The following is a 22,542-nucleotide window of genomic DNA, read 5'->3' on the forward strand; positions in this document are numbered from 1 at the left end:
AGAGATGAATGACATCTCAAGTGCGTCAGTGATTTGAGAAATAACAGGACCGGCATATCACGAAATGTGAAGGAATCTCATTTTCCGAAAGTGTCCGACTAAGTGCCGATTATGGTCGAACTATCAATCGAGTGACCTCCGAACTCAGCGTCCCATATTGCCTACCGCCATTGCTCACTTCCGGAGAAAACGAAAACGGTAATGTTGCATTTGTGGTTATTTCGTATTTTGTTTTCATTATCACCCTGCATATCTGTGTAGTATGACTGCCACATGTTTGTCAGTGCTCAACAAAGATCAACATTTCAGGTTTATGAAGCATATTTTCAATTTATGCACTGTCCAAACGATGTGTTCACAATTATTATAATTTTTAATAGCGAATCTCCACTGACTCCTATAAATGAACATTTAGAAATGCCTGATGTTTTGTCCCACTAAGCCTGAGCAGGGAGCTGTATTGCCTGTGCCACTGACCCCCCCCCCCCCAGTCCAAGCATGAAACCCTGTGCTGTGCTTCACAAAAATGAAACAAGTGGGCTTTTCTGAGATGAAGCTTATTACTTATTCAAATTTCAAGTCAAGCGAGAGTGAACTTTCTTCATAATAAAATAGGCATATGATCTCAAACTGGTAAAAGTATTATAGTTATATATTATAGTATTATAGTTCATGCATGGACAACCAAAAAAACGTTCATAAATTCCTCTCAGTCTCAGTCAGAATTAACGACTGGAAATAATCATTTGAGTCAGGAAACTGTATCTGCTACTAATATTAATATGTTCAAAGCTGGTCTCAAACACGACTGGATTGCAGACCTAAACAAAAACATATATTTTTATGACTTTTCATATTAACTGTTACAAATAAAAGCAGGTTCTTGTACCTTTGTTTGTAAAAACAAATTATTACTCAAGCAGTGTGATGTACTGAAGAATTTGTGCCAGTCTCAACACTTTTATTGGACGATTATTTGTCTGGAAATTATTATAATACAAATTTAATGTAATAAGCAATTAGTTTACTGTCATCATGCGAATGACCTGCTAGGAAATATTGCAATTTACATTGCTGTTTTGCTAACAGCATTGCTGTACATCATGTTCCATTATCAGTGCCTTTTATGACACTAAACTTGTGCAAATCACTGGTTCACTTGACTTCTTGAATTGGAGAAATACACTACATGAACACACAGATTACATATTCGAGTAAAAGCAAAAAAACTGTTTGCCAGAAACATGTAATTGATTAAGTAATAAATGCACAAAGGCTATTTCCGTCTCGCAACAGGGAAATTATCATTTCTCGCTTTTCCTTAGTTGTTCACATATTGTCGTTTATTATTCAGCCAGACGGTAATAAGCAATGCAATTATGTACTTTACAGCATGTATATTTAGTCTGTATGCAAGAGTAAACTATGATGAGATAGCACTTTCAGTGTGGGGTAAATACCATGGAATACTTTATTTTCGCTGGAATTAATTTTTGCTGAAAAGGCTTTTTGGGCATTTTTTATGGAATTTATTTTCACTGATTTTTGAATGAGTTGAATGTGAAATATAGAAAAAAAAGTATATTCGCTGGATTTTATTTTCACAGAATCATCCCTTCAGTGAAAATAGCAAAAATAAATTCCTAGCGAAAATAAAGTATTCTACAGTAATTTAGCTTGCACATGTGGGTTTGGTATGCATATGCAACAATTTGAGAAAAAGGAAAAAAAATCTACATGATCTGCTATTTGAAAAATAAATTAACTTTAACAAGCCGATCTAATTTCAGGTCAAAATGCTCATTTTGCCGAGTGTGTTTGCATTTGACCACTTGGCTGTCTCTGAAGTGATAATGGCATGTATCAGGGTGTGGGAAATTGTGGCGTCTTAGTCTTGGGATATTTTGTTGCAATATTTTGTTTAAGCTTGATTAATTGATAAGCAATACTGCTCTATGTATAGCAATGTTGTAAATTGCAACATTGCCTATCAGATTATTCTCACAATGGCAGTAAGTTTGTTGGTAATGGAAAGTATAAAGCATGTGCAATCTGATCACACTGTTTCAAGGGTAAATAAATTTTCTATTTTCCAGGTGTTTCAAACGTTGGTCATTACTTAGGAAAAAAAAAATCATTGGTTTGTTATAAAATTCAAGTAAAACTCAACTTGGTTTCGTTGTTAGTAAATGTTTTTAGTTATACACTGCCGCACTACAATGTATATGCAAAAGAATATTGGCCTGTACGATCTTTTGGCATTGCTTCCAGTGAAAAATCTTCCTCATGATTTTTCCTTTCCAAACAGAAAATTAGTAATTTTTGGAAAATGTACTGAGCATTAAAAAAGTATTTACCTAACACTCATTGTGATTACAGCTCATTGTAAAAAACAAATATTACCTATTCAGCTAGTTACAGTAAACAGTGTATTCTTTATTAGGCATCATTGAATACGAAAAATATTTTTAGGTGCCACGAAAGATTGAAATGTGTTGTTCAAAAATGACAACAAAATTGAAAGACTTTAAATACCATTCTTACCACTTAAAATGTGAGGTCAGATAAATTTGAAAGTGTGCAGTGGCTGTGGCTTGTACGCTACATGCACAGCCACAATTATATAATAATCTTTCTACGTGTGTCTGTGTGTGATGTGCTTTATGTATCAGTACATGTAGCTTGTTATTTCAGTTTGATGTTCTTGATCTTTCAACTAAAGAAATTTTCTTGGTATGTTTCTTTTGCAGTAAAAACAATGGCATCACATTTTAGAGACAGTTCCCCTTTGGACTGCAAAGTATACGTGGGAGATCTTGGTACAAATGGCACAAAACATGAGATAGAAAGGGCTTTTAGTTACTATGGCCCATTACGCAATGTCTGGGTTGCAAGGAACCCGCCTGGTTTTGCATTTGTGGAGTTTGAAGACCCAAGAGATGCAAGTGATGCTTGTAGAGGCTTAGATAAAACGTGAGGTTTTTACTACTCGTGTCTGTGATATTTGTGGTTTTGGATAGAAATGAGCAATAAAAATATGGCAAGCCAAGTTTGCAATATTATCATTATTTGTGATGAAATCTTTTAACTAAGAAATTTAGTTCAGAAGTACAAAGTCTTGGTGCTGTTTGTGATCAGTAGACATTGCAAGTCCAAACTGAAGATTATTCCCATCAATTAAAATATACTTTGAGTAAAAATATATTAGTTTGTGGAAAAATCACTGCCAACTCCTCTTGGAATTCATTCTCATCACGCATTGGTCATTGTTGACTATTTGCATTCTGAAGCATAACGACACAAATCTTATCGTATTATTGCATGGACAAGCAAAGTTTAGAGCACAAAATTAGTCAACTATTGCTGTGAAACGATAAAAGTGATTTATCTATTTTCAACAATGAACTTGCCAGCACAATCAATCAATGTTAACACGTTTAGACCTCTATCCTGTTATTTTGCCATATCAACTCCAGAGGGAATCATGTATACCATAAAAGCAGAGCCCTTAAGTGACACATTAAAATAGATCATTGCTTCTTTCTGCAATTGTTTGAAGCAGTTTCTTTTCACACATAATCCACCCTTTTCTTTGGAATGTCAATTGTTGAGCTCATCAGGGATAGCTTTGAAAAAGTACCATAAGGGACCAATGACTTGTTTTTTTTGTGTGGACAGATAGAAACTCTATACTGGGGGATTTGGTTAGGAATTACGATGTGGCTACTAGTAATTATAAAATTTTAATGGTATTTTAAACAAATGTTTTTTTTGTATCCTTGTAGCAAATTATGTGGCGTTGAGATTCGAGCTGAACTCTCCTCTGGCAAAAGCCGATGGGCAAAGTGGGGTCGTCCACCACCACGCCGATCATTCTCTGAGGAACGTTGCTACGAATGTGGCAAACGTGGACACTTTGCCAGAGATTGTTACTATGCCCGAGGAGGAGGTGGTGGTGGTAGTGGTAGCGGGGGTGGGGGTGGTCCTCCTTATGGGAGAAGCCGTGGATATAGTAGTAGAAGACGATCAAGGTATGTGTATGTGTATTTTATCTCATGCATGTATTGATGGATTCTCTTTTGAAATCCTGTGTTGTATGAAGAAACGGTAGTAGAATATGTTGGGGGAGGGGGTCCGGGTATAGGCACACTTGATAAGATTGCTGGCATGCATGCACAAAGTGTATTACATTTTATGTACTCTGTGACATTTCATTGCTGTTTTGGTCTATTCACATGCAGTAATTGCAATGCGAGGGGTGATGTCATTTATTTTGTTTCTTGTCTATAATCGGCATAATTATTATGAGAGTTACAGAGATGTCTGTTGATTCGAAATTCAAATATTTGACCATTTCAAACAACTTAAGTATTTCATATTATTAATTTTGTTGCATCAACCACTCTGTGTGGTAAAAATATGAATATAAAAAAATGGTGTCTGTTTCACAAGAAAGGAAGTTCCATGTTTTTGCTGATTACATCTTAATGCAAAATGGGTTAAATAAACATGTATAGGGTGATTATTTTTGCTTTACTATGATACAGAGTTCTCTCCAGGGCATTGTAGAGTAGTTGTTTCCAACTCTCACTTGAACCCATTTAGCATAACATTAGATACAATGAGGGGATTAACATATTTCATTGTTATGTAAATTATCTGTTTTTCTGTAATATGTGCCTTCTTGCAACTTAATTTAATTAATCAAGTAAAACAGATTAGGCACTACCAGTAGTCAAAACAATCTAGTAATAGTATTTTGTGACACCGATTGTCTTGTTTTAGCTTGAAGTGATGAGACTTTATTTCTTGTGAAACAGACATACGTTCACCCCACTGAAGTGTTGTAATTTTGAGAACCAGCGAAAGTAATATATTGTGACTTTGGACCTTGGATCATCCACAAATTTCTTTCAATTTTGGGTGTGTGTAAATGGTGGTCTTTAACTGTATCATATCAGTCTCACCTTACTGTACTATTTTGGTTAGAATTATTTGTAAATATTAGTCATTTCAGCAGAACTAAAAATGTTTATGCACTTCTGTAACAGATCTTAAGAATGTTTGAGTTTTCAATATTGTAAATCAACTGTAGATTAGATTTTAACAAAATGGAATGAAATACAATTCATTGCGCATATGTAATGAATTCATTCATAGCAAGTCAGTCTCCATGTTAAATATGCACTCATGGTAACGCCATTCCAGCAGCAAGTCTATTCGCTCTCCATCCTTCACCATTATTTCTATAATGTTGCTAACTGTATAAGCAAAGTTATAAACTTACCACAGAAGGGCATCAACGTTTGAAACAAAAATTTCTTTTTCAGTTCTGTTGAAATGACAGTAATATTTGTACAGTAGTTTTTATTGTCCAGTGGATAAGTTTTTGTTGAAGCAAACCTCTAAAATCAATGAGGATCGGTGTTAACATTTTGATGCATGTGTATCTTTGAATGCTATTTGTTTTACAAATTATTAACTAAGTTAACCCCCCATTATTTCAGGCAAATGTGTTCTGCATTTAGTCGACTAGCGTCTTGTTTTATCAACATGTGTTCAGCATGTGATCATCATGTGCGGATCATGTGATCACTGTGTGGGAAACCTGAGTTCAGCTCAGCCAACCCTGTCAACCATTGGCCCAGGGAGTCACTGACATCATGCTTGGAGCGTAACACTTTTCCAAAATGTTCAGCTGGTCAACAGCAGAGGGTTGTCATGGAAATTCACCATTTTGAGTCAGCCTTCTAATAGTTGCTTCATCTGTCACCACACTGAGCCCTGCGATATAATGTTTCGGTCAGCGCCAAAGTGTTCAGCCATGGGTTGACCTGTACAGCAACATGTGTGGTTTTCATCTCAATCATATAACAAAGGTTGAGTCTGTCAAATAGATTTGTTAATTCTTCTTAGCTTTTGTGGCTATTAAAGTTAAGCTCTATTTTTTTTATAACTACCATTTACACCATGTGTGATTAATGTAGCTCAATATTTCAAAAACAGTTAACAAATGTGGTAAAATTTCAGCGTAAAACCACTAACTGGAGATACGACTGTGAAATATCTATATGCAACACTCAACAATGAAAAAAAAGGCATTAAAAAAGTTTATTAAAGTCTTGTATATGTATGCGTAACTTTACCATTTGATACCAAATATTTAGGCCTTTTCTGTTTCCTTCAAGACTTCTTCTATTCATGTGCTTAACTTTTTAAATCTGCTTTTCAGATCTCGTTCTCGATCCCGATCGCCATATAGGAGGAATCACAGTCGGAGCAGAAGTCGTAGCAGAAGCCGTAGCCCAAGTCGGTATGTGCCAAGCTATACAGTATACCGGTACATATAATTGACAGCATGACACAAATTCAGAGATTTGTAACAAACTGATTACATGTTTATTTTTTTACAGTGATTGAAGTCCTGGAAAATAAAGAACCATGTTAGCACCATTTTCACTTAAATGGGATGGTCACTAGACAAAACAAAAAAAATGTTGTTTTTATTGGTGTTCAAGAACAAGTTTATGCTCTATTAGAAGTGCATTGAGAATGATGTGTGTACTCAAAATTGAGCAAAATCTAATTTTGTTGTTTCGCATAAACTTTCTGTTAGAGATGTGTTTTTAATGGAGCAAATCCAGTACTGTAAATTCTTGCCTGTGGGATTTTTTGACATTTCATCAATCAAGGTTGTTCGTAGTGTATAATATGCTGAATGTCACAAAAATCGCTTATTCTGTCAAGAGTACTGCACAGAAATTTCCAGTGTATTAAAATTTCACAACTTTCCCTGACTTGTCTACAGTATTTGTCTTAAAACCATTGTATATTCTCAAGCTATTATTGTCATGGATACTTAATTTACTGTAGTCACATTGTTAGCACTGCCTTTAAAGACAATTATCAGTCACTAAAAATCTGAAAGTTACGTGTATTAGTAGGAATTTTCCAAGTAACATTACATAATTTTAAGTTTTAACATGCCTGTTATAATTCAGGATGTATTTTAAAAGATAACTATTTTTTTTCTAACACTACACTTTGTTGTATACTTTGAAGTATTGTATGTATGAATTACGAATTCATTAGGGTATTATTCAAAGTCGTTAAATATTTCATATCCTTTGTTGTACTTGTCAATACATTTTATTTTGTTTACAATGTTTTGTCTTATCTGGAATAAATATACACATAGTAAATATAGTCTTTTGATATATCCACCCCCCCCCCCCCCCACTCAATTTCTTTGTCATACAAATATCACTGTCATGGCAGTTAATCTTGTAAAATTTGGAACATTATTGAATGCAAAAGAGACATTGAAGACATTCAACTGTGCGACATTCAAAGCTCTACCTTCTGTGGTTGGACGTAAGTTAAAATGCCACTCCTGGCCAAGATTTTTCAATAAGGTAGTTGAGGAACTCTTTAAGCTCCAGACAATTTTCTCTAGTTTTATTTTACTGTGTGTGTGTGAATGCAATTGTGGTAGTTTACAACCTCCGTATTTGGTAAAGTAAACAATCCTAATATTAATGAATATGTGGTGGTTTGCAATCTGTGTGTATACAAGTGTGTTGTTTTTTTTTTTAGATATTTTTTGTGCCAGGCGACAGTTCCGGACTGTTGTCTCTCCTGACTTTTTTTTTGTATGTTCAAATTGCAAGTGCTATTGACGACACCTAGTGCATTTTGCCACAGAAGTCGTATTCATGTTTGGGACTACATGACAGGGCTGTGTGGCCATCTCTCGGTCAAATGGCAATTTGTAATGCCCTATCCTGGCGTCAACCAGGCCCGGTCGAACACAAGCACCTGCAGACCTTAACCAAGGTTCCCCCAAAGTCGCATTCGTTAGTGAATGAATCTCGGCCAGTGGAATTGGCCTTTCCATTGAGTCTGTGGTACACTCACCCAGGGTAAGGGTTGACCCTTTTGGTTTGAACTTGGGTCTACCGATCATGAGTCTGATGCAACAACCACTATGCTACCAGTGACCGGCAAGTGTGCTGTTTACAATCGCCATATGAATATGTGGTGAATTGCAATCTGTATACGATTTTGCTGTTCAGAATCTCCATATGAATATGTGGTGATTTTCAATCTGTATACAAGTGCTGTTCACAATCTCCTTATGAATATGTGGTGGGTTGCAGTCTGTATGTATACAAGTGTGCTGTTTACAATCTCCATACGAATATGTGGTGATTTGCAATCTGTATGTATACAAGTGTGCTGTTCACAATCTTCATACGAATATGTGGTAATTTGCAATCTGTATGTATACAAATGTGCTGTTCACAATCTCCATACGAATATGTGGTGATTTGCAATCTGTATGTATACAAATGTGCTGTTCACAATCTCCATACGAATATGTGGTAATTTGCAATCTGTACGTATACAAATGTGCTGTTCACAATCTCCATACGAATATGTGGTGATTTGCAATCTGTATGTATACAAGTGTGCTGTTCACAATCTCCATACGAATATGTGGTGATTTGCAATCTGTATACAAATGTGGTGATTTGCAATCTGTATGTATACAAGTGTGCTGTTCACAATCTCCATACGAATATGGTGATTTGCAATCTGTATGTATACAAGTGTGCTGTTCACAATCTCCATACGAATATGTGGTGATTTGCAATCTGTATGTATACAAGTGTGCTGTTCACAATCTTCATACGAACATGTGGTAATTTGCAATCTGTATGTATACAAGTGTGCTGTTCACAATCTTCATACGAATATGTGGTAATTTGCAATCTGTATGTATACAAATGTGCTGTTCACAATCTCCATACGAATATGTGATTTGCAATCTGTATGTATACAAATGTGCTGTTCACAATCTCCATACGAATATGTGGTAATTTGCAATCTGTACGTATACAAATGTGCTGTTCACAATCTCCATACAAATGTGTGGTGATTTGCAATCTGTATGTATACAAGTGTGCTGTTCACAATCTCCATACGAATATGTGGTGATTTGCAATCTGTATACAAATGTGCTGTTCACAATCTCCATACGAATATGTGGTGATTTGCAATCTGTATGTATACAAGTGTGCTGTTCACAATCTATATACAAATATGTGGTAATTTGCAATCTGTATGTATACAAGTGTGCTGTTCACAATCTCCATACGAATATGTGGTGATTTGCAATCTGTATGTATACAAGTGTGCTGTTCACAATCTATCTACAAATATGTGGTAATTTGCTCTGTATGTATACAAGTGTGATGTTCACAATCTTCATACGAACATGTGGTAATTTGCAATCTGTATGTATACAAGTGTGCTGTTCACAATCTTCATACGAATATGTGGTAATTTGCAATCTATGTATACAAATGTGCTGTTCACAATCTCCATACGAATATGTGATTTGCAATCTGTATGTATACAAATGTGCTGTTCACAATCTCCATACGAATATGTGGTAATTTGCAATCTGTACGTATACAAATGTGCTGTTCACAATCTCCATACGAATATGTGGTGATTTGCAATCTGTATGTATACAAGTGTGCTGTTCACAATCTCCATACGAATATGTGGTGATTTGCAATCTGTATACAAATGTGCTGTTCACAATCTCCATACGAATATGTGGTGATTTGCAATCTGTATGTATACAAGTGTGCTGTTCACAATCTATATACAAATATGTGGTAATTTGCAATCTGTATGTATACAAGTGTGCTGTTCACAATCTATATACAAATATGTGGTGATTTGCAATCTGTATACAAATGTGCTGTTCACAATCTTCATACGAATATGTGGTAATTTGCAATCTGTATGTATGTATACAAGTGTGCTGTTCACAATCTTCATACGAATGTGGTAATTTGCAATCTGTATGTATACAAGTGTGCTGTTCACAATCTCCATACGAATATGTGGTGATTTGCAATCTGTATGTATACAAGTGTGCTGTTCACAATCTACCATATATAAAAATATGTGGTAATTTGCAATCTGTATGTATACAAGTGTGCTGTTCACAATATTCATACGAATATGTGGTAATTTGCAATCTGTATGTATACAAGTGTGATGTTCACAATCTTCATACGAACATGTGGTAATTTGCAATCTGTATGTATACAAGTGTGCTGTTCACAATCTTCATACGAATATGTGGTAATTTGCAATCTATGTATACAAATGTGCTGTTCACAATCTCCATACGAATATGTGATTTGCAATCTGTATGTATACAAATGTGCTGTTCACAATCTCCATACGAATATGTGGTAATTTGCAATCTGTACGTATACAAATGTGCTGTTCACAATCTCCATACGAATATGTGGTGATTTGCAATCTGTATGTATACAAGTGTGCTGTTCACAATCTCCATACGAATATGTGGTGATTTGCAATCTGTATACAAATGTGCTGTTCACAATCTCCATACGAATATGTGGTGATTTGCAATCTGTATGTATACAAGTGTGCTGTTCACAATCTATATACAAATATGTGGTAATTTGCAATCTGTATGTATACAAGTGTGCTGTTCACAATCTATATACAAATATGTGGTGATTTGCAATCTGTATACAAGTGTGCTGTTTGCAATCTCCATATGAATGTGGTGATTTGCAATCTGTATGTATACAAGTGTGCTGTTCACAATCTTCATATGAATATGTGATGGTTTGTAGTCTATGTATACAAGTGTGCTGTTCACAATCTTCATATGAATATGTGGTGGTTTGCAATCTCCATATACATGTGTGGGGCTTCAACAATATGCAAGGTACATTTTCAGTTTAAATAGAGGGGGAGGGGACAAGGGTTATTTTCGTTCAACGTAATTGCAATATTTTTTTGTTCGTACAACGTAAATTGAAAAAATAAATTCCGGAATTCTGTAATCACAGGCTAGACGTACAACGTAATCAATCAAATATTTTTTTCGTACACTGTAAAACTGTCATTTTTCTCGGTACGTACAAGAATTTACATCCAAATAAAATCAAAGAAAGCTTAGAAAGAACTCCCGTGTGCTGAGAGTTTTGGAGACACATTAAAAATTAATTCAAAATTACTTATACTTGAGATATTGATGGAATAGCTGAAAACTAATTATGCAAATAAGGTAACTAAACTAATAAGGTCTGCACAATGTACCAAGTTTCATTGAAATGTGATTAGAACCAAAAAAATATTAATTATTATGCTAATTAGAGAATTAATATGAACAGATTTTAACCCAAAATTAATCAGACTGTCTATTGTCTTAGAGCATTTATGTACTAAGTTTTATTCAAATGTGATGATCAATACTTGAGATATCAGTATTAATTAATTATGTTAATTAGGTGATTAAGAAGCATAAATATTTACCAAAAACTAGTATGGTGCATAGTCTTAGGTTCATTGAAATGTGATGGGTACTTTTTAAAAGTTTCATTGAAATGGAATGAGTGGTTTTTAGACATAGAACAGCAAAAAATTAACTAATTATGCAAATTAGGTAATTAATAGGCACAATTATTTATCCCAAAATTAATCAGGTCTCTGCATAGTCCTAGAATATCTATGTCGCAAGTCTCATTGAAATGTGATGATTAGTACTTGAGATATCAGGTGAAAAGCTGAAAATTAACTAATTATGCTAATAAAGGTGATTAATATGCACAAATATTTACCCAAAAACTAATTAGGTCTCTGCACAGTCCTCAAGTAACTATGTACCAAGTTTCATTGAATCATGATCATTACTACTCGAAATATCAAAAGCTGAAAATTAATTAATTATGCAAATTAGGTAATTAATATGTACTGATATTACCCTAAAAACTATCAGATTTGTGCAGTGTCATATGACACCTATGTACCAAGTTTTATTGAAATGTTATGATTAGTATTTGAGATATCAGTGGAAAAGCCGAAAATTGATTAATCATTATGTAAATTAGGTAATTAATAATATTAACAGATTTTTACCCAAAACTAATCAAACCTGTGCATTAGTTCAGAGCATCCATGTGCCAAGTTTCATTGAAATCCAATGAGTGGTTCTTCAAAAATCAGTGGAACAGTCATAGAACAGCTTAAAATCAGTTAATTATCATGCAAATTAGGTAATTAATATTCATAGATTTTTACCCAAAACTAATCAAATCTGCGCACTAGTTCAGAGCATCCATGTGCCAAATTTCATCAAAATCCAATGAGTGCTTCTTCAGATATCAGTGGAACAGTCTTGGAACAGCTAAAAATCAGCTAATTGTCATGCAAATTAGGTAATTAATATTCATAGATTTTTACCAAAACCTAATCAACTCTGCGCATTATCCCAGAGCATCTATGTACCAAGTTTCACCAAAATTTGATTAGTGGTTCTTGAGATAACGGTGGAACAAAAAAAGTGACATACATACATACATACATACATACATACATACATACATACATACATGCATACATACCAGGTACATACAGACAGGGTAACTGCAAAGACTCCCTTTTGTGCTTCGCACACGGGAGTCAAAAATGGTAAAGAATAATCCAGGGAAATTACATTTTAGAAACTGTAAAACAACTAGATGACACAATTCACTGCAAAATTTAATGTCAAGACGTAAAAGGCCCTCTAACCGAATGAAGAGCATTACGAGGGTAATATGCGCATGAGTCTCTACACACGGTGCAGCAATGGCGGAAAATTTGAGTCTGAGAGCTTTTCAGATCATTCAATGTTCCATTTTTTATCACTGTAAAAACGTCTTTTTTTTCTTTTAATTTGTAAAAAGCCCTTTTTATTTCCCGTAAAACTGTACCAGCTACCCCCCTCAAATACCAAGGAGAATTTTATCCTAATTTATCTTTGTGATCAAGAACACAACGGAGAGCATGGATTCAGCAATAAAATACATTCAATTGAGAATCTAAAATGAAATAAGATTATATTTTACCTACATTTCACATGCTACATGTCTCATAAATTTAATATTTTTGACATAATTGTATTACATTAGCAAATTTCAAATAGTTTCCCATAAGAACTTAAGTGCTTGCATCTGGATTTTCTTTTGAAAAATTTGTAGTATTCCATCACATCCAACGAAATGATACCCTATGCATAGACTCTAGAGAATGGAAAACTTACAAATGCAAATCTATTTTCAAAAATAAAAGTAAATTTTTAAGTGCAAATGCATTTTCAAAAGTAAAAGTAACATTGCAAATGTCAATCTATTTTTAAAGAAAAAGTGAAGTGAAATTACAAATGTATAAATTGCCTTTTGATTTGTAATTGACATTTTTACTTGTGTTTTAAGTTTGTTATCAATTTTAATCATATAGATCTACATCTACACACACTTCCACTTCGTGAGAGGATCCTTTGAACTTTGAACATTACCACCCATTCACAACCATCTACATTGTCTCCTTTCTCAACTCCAAAGCACAATCCGGTATTAAATATTCTGATGGAGTTCACTGAAGTAGACATTACTTCACGGAACTCCATCAATTTTTAGTTATGGTTTCCAATATTCTGGGCACAGTACCTCCAATCTAGTGTCTTGGGTTAGAATTACTACCTAATTATTGAGTTCTTGGTGTTGGCTGGTCCCCGCCTCTACGCAATCACGTCCAGCCGGGGTCACGTGATCTGACGCGCAGTTCAGCGAAGTTCTTGGTGGAAGTGCGCCGCTATATCTCGGCAGTAAGGTATTGTCTCGCGAGATTTCAGCTAAATTGAGCATGCGCATAAGTATTTAAGTTTACAGGACGAATTTTCACTGGTGAGTCAAATGGTCTAGTATTTTGTTTGCTTTATTGTAATCTTTTAGACATTTCCAAGGCGAAGCGTGCTATAACTATGATCTCTGAATATAATGTTGACAATAACAGCATACTTGCGTGGAAAACATGCAATTTCTTTGTGGCGATGTTTTTTGTTGTTCCGGCAATGTGTGCGAAATTGAAAGAACGCCCATAATTTTCACACAAGCGATCACAGACGACGTTATTTCGTTTGATGTGTAATTGATATATATTTAACATAGTTATTTGTCGAAAAGTTCGGCTGATTAAGTCATTTTTATTATAATTTTACTGTTAAAGTGTTTAAAAGAGTTTTTTGTTGTTTTACTAACGCAGTCGTTCGACGCGACGCCATTTTTATTTTCCGCCTTGATGGCGCTATGAATATCAGAGAGTACATGAACTAATGCTGGTTCATTTGATTTTATTGCTCCGCATAAAAAATGAAACTGTAATTGTGCAATGCCAGCGTTTGTGTACAATCCTAATATTGTATGTTGCACTTAGGTATATGATTTAATAGTATACATTTTTTCCTCTTCAAATTATAATAGAACTTGATAGAATGTTTGGTTTGTGATGTAATACATGTTGTAGTTGTAATCTTGGCTCTTGCATATTTCGATATTTTGACCAGTTTAGATATTATGTAGGTGGTCAGCTCAAAATAATATAGTTTTATAATCAATTTAACTAATATTGACACATTTTTCGCACATGACCAGATGTTGCCAGGTGTGAATTATAAGACAGTGATTCGTAAAGTTCTTGAGGTATATTTGCATTTTTACAATCTTTAAATGTACAATAAAACTTGGTGATATGATCTTTCTCCAGAGTGAATGATTTTGTGTTCTGCGATGTCTCATGCACACCTTATATTCCATTATAATATGTACTGTAAAATTTTTATTTTAGCTTGAGTTAATTTTGCCTAAAATTAAGACATTTTTTATCGAGTTGATTTTCACAGATTTTTTTGGAAGTACAGTAGTATAAAAGCCAAACTAAATATAATATAATAGCCAAAAATAAATTCTGATTATATTTCCATTATAGATAAAGCAAAATGAGTCGATACAGATCATATTCAAGATCTCCATCGAGATCTCGTTCCAGAAGTCCAAGAAGAGACTCCAGTAGATCAAGTCGCTCATACCGAGGAGGAGGTAGTTCACGTCGAGACGATGACAATTGTAGCAGAGTGCATGTTGGTGATCTTGGTATTGATTGTTCAAGGAGGGAAATTGAAAAAGCTTTTGCGAAATATGGAAAGCTTTATGAAGTATGGGTGGCTAGAAACCCGCCCTGTTTTGCATTTGTTGTATTTAAGCGTTCATCAGATGCTGAAGAAGCAGTCCATGATATGGATGGAAGGTATTATAAATGCTCTAAATACAAAAGTCCACCTTACACCTGTTGCTAATATTTTGTTGAATTTGTGGCATACAAGTATTTCAATATTCAAAATTGTGCAGCTCATTTATGTTCAAATGGATTGGAATTGAAATGCAAATTGTTTTTCTATTTTCTATAGAATGTTGTGTGGTGGTCGGGTCAGAGTAAGCTTGGCACGTCCACGTACCCAAGGACGTGGTCGAAGAGGTTATGATCCTAATTTGAGGTGTTATCAGTGTGGTGAACGTGGTCACTTCTCCAGAGATTGTCGTTATTACTCTCGAAGTTACAAGCGATACGAGTAAGTACTTTTTCATTTGCAATTGGAAATTTGATAATACATTTTTATATAATTTCCGCGGGACAATATTGTCAAATTTCATATTTATCTATGGATATAAATGCATCTTTGAGTTTCCAGCTAAATGTGATTTTGATATTTGGATATCCTAAACTGTGTAAGTTTGTGTCTATTATCATTGTGTATTTTTTTCTTCCGGTAATTTGGAGAACTATTTTTGTAATTATTCCCTCTGACACCTAATTTTACTGCTACTACATGCCAGGCTGTCTTGATATGGCTTGTTGTTATGGTAATTGGTTACTATGGTAACAGTGGTTTGTGGAACAGGTTAAGAATGGTGATGATCATGATGTAGGAACTAGATAGGGGTTGGTGTATTGGTATTGAATGGTATATAATCTCTCGTATGGCTCACAATGTGTATATGGTTTAATGGTAAAAGTCCAGTGGTAGTATTGCATTACTTAGGGCTGAACAATATCATCTCCCTTTGAGTCTACGACTCAAATGAAATGAAACAATTGTCATTTCGTGTGATGCATCTTAACACGTAAATGGCAAGGTGATAAAGCGTTAAAGTCTTTTTGTCACGGTAAGTACAAATTCTGTGGTCGCCCCATAATGTGAATTTATGCACTAATTCCTGTTTGTACCTGTCTTTCACCCGCATCTTTATCTCCTTTCATTCCAAACTAACCAGTCACCTTCATTTCACTGCAGAGACAATCTGCAGTATCTGGTTACTGATATATGCCACAAGTAGTTTCTCCTCCATAGACTAACCCGTAGTGCTAACCATTTGTATTTGTAATTATTACTGTCACTCATTCCTGCATTCCTTTACTCTCATTTACTTAGTCTCATTTACCATATTCTGATAGTTCACTATTAATGGGGTTACTCTCTTTTAAATCATTTGCAAATTGTCATCTCTGGACTTGGATTTGTCTGAAAGAATAGACCTTTGATGCAAATATCTCAGCGTGTCACAAGTTTTGTTTCTCCCTGCAAATAGTGTTCTATTGTCTTCTGTCAACCATTGTTTCGAACACTAAAATTAGGTCATGTGGACATGACACAAAAAGAATGCAACACTATTTCAGGGACGAAAACAACTTTTTGTGGCTATTATGTTGTCAACAAGATCAGCTGTTTGTGTCAAAGGTCTACTAAGTTTGAGTATTTTTTTACTGCATTTTAGACAAATCATTGGCTTAGCTATCATAATTGAAAGAGCATTAATTATGTGTAAAATATTCAGTTTTTGATTTCCATGAAGTGTATTGGATTGGAATCTAAAAGTGCATTAAACATAGGTAACTTATCATGTTCAAATTAAGTGACTTGCTGAAATTGGCAATCATACGTAATGCATGATGTAACACTATTAGTATTAGTCAATTTGATGACCATTGTATACAGACAGATCTGGCCCGATTAAATCATGCCATACAAAAATAATAAAACAAATATTACCGGTAAATCATTTAAGACATGTTTTTCACTTGATGTCAGTCTCAGAGAATGTTTATATTCCCTTTATTGAGTTTATAGAATCCTGTTTGGGATACACATTTCCTTTCAAATACAATGAAACTTTATCTAGCTTAAACACTTTCAAGTTACTAGTTGCTTGTACAAAAAGTTCTATTGATACTGAAAAATACCTTTGTACTGTTGAGAATATAGAAATGTAGAGCACTGTAGAATGAACAATATTGATTACATCATTGTGACAATGGTGCGTGTACGAGTCACTGGTATAATTATGTGTCAAGTCTTTTATAGTGCTGCTCATGTGTACTCCAAATCAGGAGAATGGTTCCATTCAGTGAACTGAGTGGGAATTCATTGAAAGAATCAAAAATACAGGTCAATGTATTTTGTTATGTTACCAGATGTGGTGAGTTATTTTTTGCGTTTTATTGCTACGCTGATGTTCACATATTATTCTCTGCTCTGTTGTGACAGCTCTCGTTCCCGTTCTCGTTCTCGTTCTAGACCTCCTCGTAATAGTAGAAGCAGGAGTCGCAGTCCAAGTCGCAAAAGGTACACTTATATGAACTATTCATTTCTTTGTTGACATCAATCTAAGTCTATAGTTACATTAAACTATTTAAGCCTTAGTTGTTCAGTCATAGCTAGCGGAGTTTGCATACACATGCTCACACACGTACACACACATGCATTAGATGGCTGACAAGGATCAAGATGATTGTTCAGTGGTAGTACATGTAGCTGCTCTCTGGACTTGCACAACACTAATGAAAATCAGTCAACTTACTTGAATTACAAGCATCATCAGAAATGTCAGTGTAGTTTTCTTACCAATTTCAATTTGTTGAGTTACAGGAGGTACACAGAGTCCAGATCACGATCTCGGTCCTTTACTCCCAAGAAAGAGGATTCCCGTAGGAGCAAGCGAAGGTAGTTAGTTGTAAACTAATAGTAGAGCCATTAGAAAAAGAATATATCACTTGCTTTAGGTTTTCTTTTCATTCTATACTGGCCTTAAAACTATGTGACCTGCATTTATATTTGTTACAGAAATTAATCCACAATAAAAGCTTTTATTGTTATTCTGCAGTGAAGAAGAAAGAGAACGTTAGACTGCTTTAGATATTTTGGGGTGTAGAGTCTCAAATTTGATACTTTTGGATTGTATACTTAAATGTTCAACTTAATTTGTGATAACGCATGAACTCGGCTGCTCTTTCTTGTAAGCAAAACCGTACTTGGGCAAACGTGTTATTACATGGCCTATATTGTGAAGCTATGATTTTGTTATTTACGAGTACATGTTGTAAAAACAAAATGAGTGGTTCTGTATGATCATCCCTGATTCTTTTATATAGTAGAAGCTCCATTTCCGCCATAGAATGATTCATCCTCCAATCACTAAAAAATAACGGTGAAAAACACTTTCACCACAATATCCTTGTTGTCAGACACAGTCTCAGTATGAAAACTCTAACGTAACTATTTGGTTTTTCTTTCATTTCAGAAGTGATTCAGGATCACCAAGAAGAGATACCAGCCCTTCTCGAAGGTTGGCTGAAATAGAAAAGTCTGGTGTTATAATAGATTCAGCCTGATCATAATCATCTAATATCAAACGCAGGTCTATAAGTCAGTATAATGATGTGCTGTTGCTAGCTAGCATGCTTTATTAATACTAGTCCATGTACATATTGTTATTATCACATTAACTTGTACATTCCATAATCACAAAATGTTTTCAGTGTTCCATTTGGCTTTACAATTCTCAGGCCCTTGAATACAAATGTACACAACACATTATTTTCACTCCATGTTTTGCTTATTTGCAAAAGATAAAAATAAGCATTGAATGCAGAACAGCTCTTATGGTGTTCAAGTTGACTGAGAAATATTCGCGACCATTATAAAGGCCCATTATTCTTTTACAAGGCCTATTTTGTATTGCAAAGCATCAAGTGAGTTGAGTTTCCACATCATTTACACCAAAACAAATACGTATTCAAGATACTGGGATTCTGTAGTTAACCATGTAAATCAGTACCATCAATCGTTTGTTTCTTCTTCATAAATAATTATTTCATTCACAAGCTGTTCCATTTGCACACTATTCACTGCATAGAAACATGTGGTGCTGACATTATTTGATATGCTGCAGGTGTACAGGTTCATTTAGTAGACACCCCCTCCCTCCCCCTCCCAATTTCTTTGTTGATTCCTAAAGGATTCTTTTTTTTTCTCCCAGATCACCAAGATCACGTGCATCACATACATCTTTGGTTGAAGAAACGTATGGATAATCTTACTATAGCCTGATATTTTTTTCTATCTCTCAATTGGAGAGAGTTTATTGGTTGGAGGGTATGCGCTAATATGGGATAGTTGGTCATATATACTCCTGACTGATTGATGGATAATAAACAAGACCATAGTGTACATTGATAACTTATCATTTTGCAACAGGTGCCAAAATAAACTGATAAGTAAAACCATTCCAGTAACGTTGCCATTGTCTTCACGACTTTGCCTCCAACCATTGGAAATTAACTTAAGTACACTCATTTGCATATCAAAAGTCACACTTTTATTTGATGGGGGGGGGGGGTTATTTTGAAATGAAATTGTATGCTTGTGATAAAATAATACTTTACCATTTTTACATTTCATGCAATTATTCTTTCAGATTGGCCCTGTTCTGATTGAAAGTCCTGAATTTAACTCTGCTGGTGATGTTTCTAGAACACTGCAGCACAGCAAAAGAGATAGTGGTTCCCTAGATCAGTTTATTTTGGCACCCACTATATCGCCTCAATTGTCATGTAGTTCAGTTTTCTCTCAACTTGCATTGTTAGATGTAGCTTAGCAATGTTTCATTTACACTTTTAGAAACAGGCGCATGTGTAAGCCAATATACACAGTCATCTAATGACAAAAAGAAATAAAATAATCAATGAATCTATAATTATTGGAATTTCATGATATCAAACGTTGACAATACTGTATCTGTCCTACCAATTTGTATGTGAAATTTATATCATAGTAGTCCAGCAAACAAGGAACACAAAATTGGAGAATATCCTCATGGAAATGTGATGCAGATGCAGTCTGAATTTTTTTTATTCTACGATGGAATCACAATTTTGTTTTCGTTAATTTTTATTAGTTAATTTTTGAATATTTTGTTTAAGTGGAAGATACATAAAAGATAGAATGTTAGATCATAGTTAGTGTAAACTAGTGGCTGTACTGCTGTCTTTTTGAAAATAACTAGATTCTTACCTTTATTTAAAGTTGTATTTACTTTGTAGTCAGCAATGTTAAATTACCTTTTATGTTAGTAATTTTTACTGTGATTAAGTTAAACTTAACCAGTATGCGACTTTTCAGCATCAACAAAGTGGCCATTAACAGACTTTTTGATGTTAAACTTAATACGTGTATGTCTTGGCTGCAACCAAGTGAAATAAATGTTTTTTTTCCCCCTCTAGACTTGTATTGTTTTATATTTGTACGCATATATGAAATCCAACAGCACATGTTTTAGAGTGGGTTTACTGATAGTTTAATATCGGAACGATTGCACATTATCCAATTTATAATACATGAACTGCACCTGGAAATTGTACTAGCTAATCATGTTCAACTGATTGTGCTGGTGCTGATGTTCACTCGTTCCAGGCTTCCTTTTTGACTCCCGTGTGCGAAGCACAAAAAGGGAGTCTTTGCAGTTAGTGTGTATGTGTATGTGTGTCCGTCTGTTCCACTGATATCTCAAGAACCATACATCAGTTTTTGATGAAACTTGGTGCACAGATGCTCTGGGCCAATGCGCAGATTTGATTAGGTTTTGGTAAAAATCCATGCATATTAATTACCTAATTTGCATGATAATTAGCTGATTTTTAGCTGTTCCATGACTGTTCCACTGATATCTAAAGAACCACTCATTGGATTTTGATGAAACTTGGCACACAGATGCTCCAAACTAATGCGCAGATTTGATTAGTTTTGGGTAAAAATCTGTGCAATATTAATTACCTAATTTGCATAATGATTAATCAATTTTCGGCTTTTCCACTGATATCTCAAGTACTAATCATCACATTTCAATAAAACTTGGTACATAGATGTCATAGGACACTGCACAAGCCTGAAAGTTTTTAGGGTAATATCAGTAGATATTAATTACATAATTAGCATAATTAATAAATTTTCAGCTTTTGATATTTCAAGTAGTAATTGTCACATTTCAATGAAACTTGGTACATAGATGTCATAGAACACTGCACAGACCTGATAGTTTTTAGGGTAATATGAGTACATATTAATTAACTAATTTGCATAATTAATTAATTTTACGCTTTTGATATTTCAAGTACTAATCATCACATTTCAATGACACTTGGTACATAGATGTCACAGGACACTGCACAGACCTAATAGTTTTTAGGGTAATAAGAGTACATATTAATTACCTAATTAGCATAATTATATTTCAGCTTTTGATATTTCAAGTAGTAATCATCACATTTCAATGAAATTTGGTACATAGATGTCATAGGACACTGCACAAACCTGAAAGTTTTTAGGGTAATATCAGTAGATATTAATTACCTAATTAGCATAATTAATAAATTTTCAGCTTTTGATATTTCAAGTAGTAATTGTCACATTTCAATGAAACTTGGTACATAGATGTCATAGGACACTGCACAGACCTGATAGTTTTTTGGGTAATATCAGTATATATTAATTACCTAATTTGCATAATTAATTTATTTTCAGCTTTTGATATTTCAAGTAGTAATCATCACATTTCAATGAAATTTGGTACATAGATGTCATAGGACACTGCACAGACCTGATAGTTTTTAAGGTAATATGAGTACATATTAATTACCTAATTTGCATAATTAATTAATTTTCAGCTTTTGATATTTCAAGTAGTAATCATCACATTTCATTGACGCTTGGTACATAGATGTCATAGGACACTGCACAGACCTGATAGTTTTTAAGGTAATATCAGTATATATTAATTAGCTAATTTGCATAATTAATTGATTTTCAGCTTTTGATATATCAAGCAGTAATCATCACATTTCAATGAAATTTGGTACATAGATGTCATAGGACACTGCACAGATCTGATAGTTTTTAAGGTAATATGAGTACATATTAATTACCTAATTTGCATAATTAATTAATTTTCAGCTTTTGATATTTCAAGTAGTAATAATCACATTTCAATGACACTTGGTACATAGATGTCATAGGACACTGTACAGACCTGATAGTTTTTAGGGTAATAAGAGTACATATTAATTACCTAATTAGCATAATTAATTAATTTTCAGCTTCTGATATCTCAAGTAGTAATCATCACATTTCAATGAAATTTGGTACATAGACATCATAGGACACTGCACAGACCTGATAGTTTTAGGCTAATATCAGTATATATTAATTAGCTAATTTGCATAATTAATTAATTTTCAGCTTTTGATATTTCAAGTAGTAATCATCACATTTCA

The 22,542-nt window shown here is 34.2% G+C and overlaps 2 protein-coding genes across 12 annotated transcripts; both read left to right on the plus strand.

The window, feature by feature from the left end:
* The first annotated feature begins 120 nt into the window (after positions 1-120).
* On the plus strand, positions 121-6,797 carry LOC100371870 (serine/arginine-rich splicing factor 3-like). Of its 2 annotated transcripts, XM_002734954.4 has the most exons (5): positions 121-198; positions 2,751-2,973; positions 3,786-4,031; positions 6,233-6,313; positions 6,414-6,797. In XM_002734954.4, exons 2-5 carry the CDS (start codon positions 2,759-2,761, stop codon positions 6,418-6,420), a joined length of 549 nt encoding a protein of 182 aa, XP_002735000.1. In that variant the 5' UTR covers positions 121-198; positions 2,751-2,758; the 3' UTR covers positions 6,421-6,797. The 2 variants fall into 2 exon arrangements, with proteins under 2 accessions (XP_002735000.1, XP_085355990.1); XM_085499864.1 differs by lacking the exons at positions 6,233-6,313; positions 6,414-6,797 and adding an exon at positions 5,508-5,861.
* Positions 6,798-13,718: 6,921 nt separating this feature from the next.
* Positions 13,719-20,495, plus strand: LOC100372021 (serine/arginine-rich splicing factor 7-like). Of its 10 annotated transcripts, none has more exons than XM_085499866.1 (8): positions 13,743-13,787; positions 14,535-14,582; positions 14,869-15,186; positions 15,347-15,508; positions 17,483-17,560; positions 17,864-17,938; positions 18,516-18,560; positions 19,254-20,495. In XM_085499866.1, exons 3-8 carry the CDS (start codon positions 14,879-14,881, stop codon positions 19,306-19,308), a joined length of 723 nt encoding a protein of 240 aa, XP_085355992.1. In that variant the 5' UTR covers positions 13,743-13,787; positions 14,535-14,582; positions 14,869-14,878; the 3' UTR covers positions 19,309-20,495. The 10 variants fall into 10 exon arrangements, with proteins under 10 accessions (XP_085355993.1, XP_085355994.1, XP_085355991.1 ...); XM_006816744.3 differs by having other exon boundaries at positions 17,513-17,560; XM_085499867.1 differs by lacking the exon at positions 14,535-14,582 and having other exon boundaries at positions 13,719-13,787; positions 18,516-18,640.
* Positions 20,496-22,542: the final 2,047 nt, after the last annotated feature.

The sequence above is a fragment of the Saccoglossus kowalevskii genome, chromosome 1, assembly GCF_978046115.1.
Source record: "Saccoglossus kowalevskii chromosome 1, keSacKowa6.1, whole genome shotgun sequence".
Lineage (NCBI taxonomy): Eukaryota > Metazoa > Hemichordata > Enteropneusta > Harrimaniidae > Saccoglossus > Saccoglossus kowalevskii.

Coding starts and splice junctions, on each gene's coding strand:
- LOC100371870 (XM_002734954.4), top strand. CDS start 2,759: ATGGCATCACATTTTAGAGACAGTTCCCCTTTGGACTGCAAAGTATAC. Junction 2,974..3,785: donor TGTAGAGGCTTAGATAAAAC/GTGAGGTTTTTA, acceptor GTATCCTTGTAG/CAAATTATGTGGCGTTGAGA. Junction 4,032..6,232: donor AGTAGTAGAAGACGATCAAG/GTATGTGTATGT, acceptor TCTGCTTTTCAG/ATCTCGTTCTCGATCCCGAT.
- LOC100372021 (XM_085499865.1), top strand. CDS start 14,879: ATGAGTCGATACAGATCATATTCAAGATCTCCATCGAGATCTCGTTCC. Junction 17,561..17,863: donor CGCAGTCCAAGTCGCAAAAG/GTACACTTATAT, acceptor GTTGAGTTACAG/GAGGTACACAGAGTCCAGAT. Junction 17,939..18,515: donor TCCCGTAGGAGCAAGCGAAG/GTAGTTAGTTGT, acceptor CTTTCATTTCAG/AAGTGATTCAGGATCACCAA.